The 724-nt window shown below is 52.9% G+C and overlaps 1 protein-coding gene across 1 annotated transcript in view; it reads right to left on the reverse strand.

The window, feature by feature from the left end:
- Window positions 1–6: 6 nt before the first annotated feature.
- The window catches only part of LOC112486511 (uncharacterized), a 2,229-nt gene continuing 1,511 nt past the window's right edge, over window positions 7–724 (reverse strand). The window contains exon 2 of the mRNA XM_025053460.1: window positions 7–663. Within this exon, the coding sequence (XP_024909228.1) occupies window positions 472–663 (192 nt within the window). The 3' untranslated portion in view covers window positions 7–471. The remainder of the gene's footprint in view (window positions 664–724) is intronic.

Below are 724 nucleotides of genomic sequence, written 5' to 3' on the forward strand. Positions count from 1 at the left end.
CTATCATAGAAGAGAGTTACATGAGGAGGATCGGGTGGAGAGACATATGGTTCGATTTGGGCGATCCAGGGCTTCCACCGTAGGTACGCAGAGAGGATACCAGGCGTCTCAGCAGTCTCTGGTTGTAGCGTTCCCCAGTAGATGTCAGCATATGTCTCTTCAATTGGTTGCATCAGATACTGTCCACTTGTGGCTACACCGTCACACTGGAGTTTGGTGACGTCAGGCAGAGTCGCTCTTAGTCCATCTGGGCTGGACAGAATGGTTGCCCCTAGTTTTATCAGGAGATCCCTTCCCAGTAAATTCAAAGGCACAGTGGGCGAATGGACATATGAATGTGTCACTTTTTGTCCACCCAGCTGGGTGACAATAGGTACGGTGATTGGCAGAGTCAGCTTTTCCCCAGAGAAGCCCACTACCGTTATTGTTTCGTCTGATATTAATGCTGCCTTGGCTTCTCTGTGGGGTGTCTCATTGCTGCTGCTGGTCTCCCCAGTTTTCCCACTGATCCCACTCTGTGAGTGGCAGCTGTCGTTTTACTGGGTGGGTGGTACACTGGCCTTCAATAGGGCAGGGCCATCCATTCGTCCCACAGGGCCTAGGACCTCCTCGTCCTCGCCCCCCACGCTGGAAGCTTCCTTGACGCTGGGGGTAATTTCTCACCCAATGGCCTGTTTGGTTACAGAAGTAACATTGGTCTCTCCCTTGCGGTCCCCTTGGGGGG

This window comes from Cynoglossus semilaevis, chromosome Z (assembly GCF_000523025.1).
Source record: "Cynoglossus semilaevis isolate Cse_v1.0 chromosome Z, Cse_v1.0, whole genome shotgun sequence".
NCBI lineage: Eukaryota > Metazoa > Chordata > Actinopteri > Pleuronectiformes > Cynoglossidae > Cynoglossus > Cynoglossus semilaevis.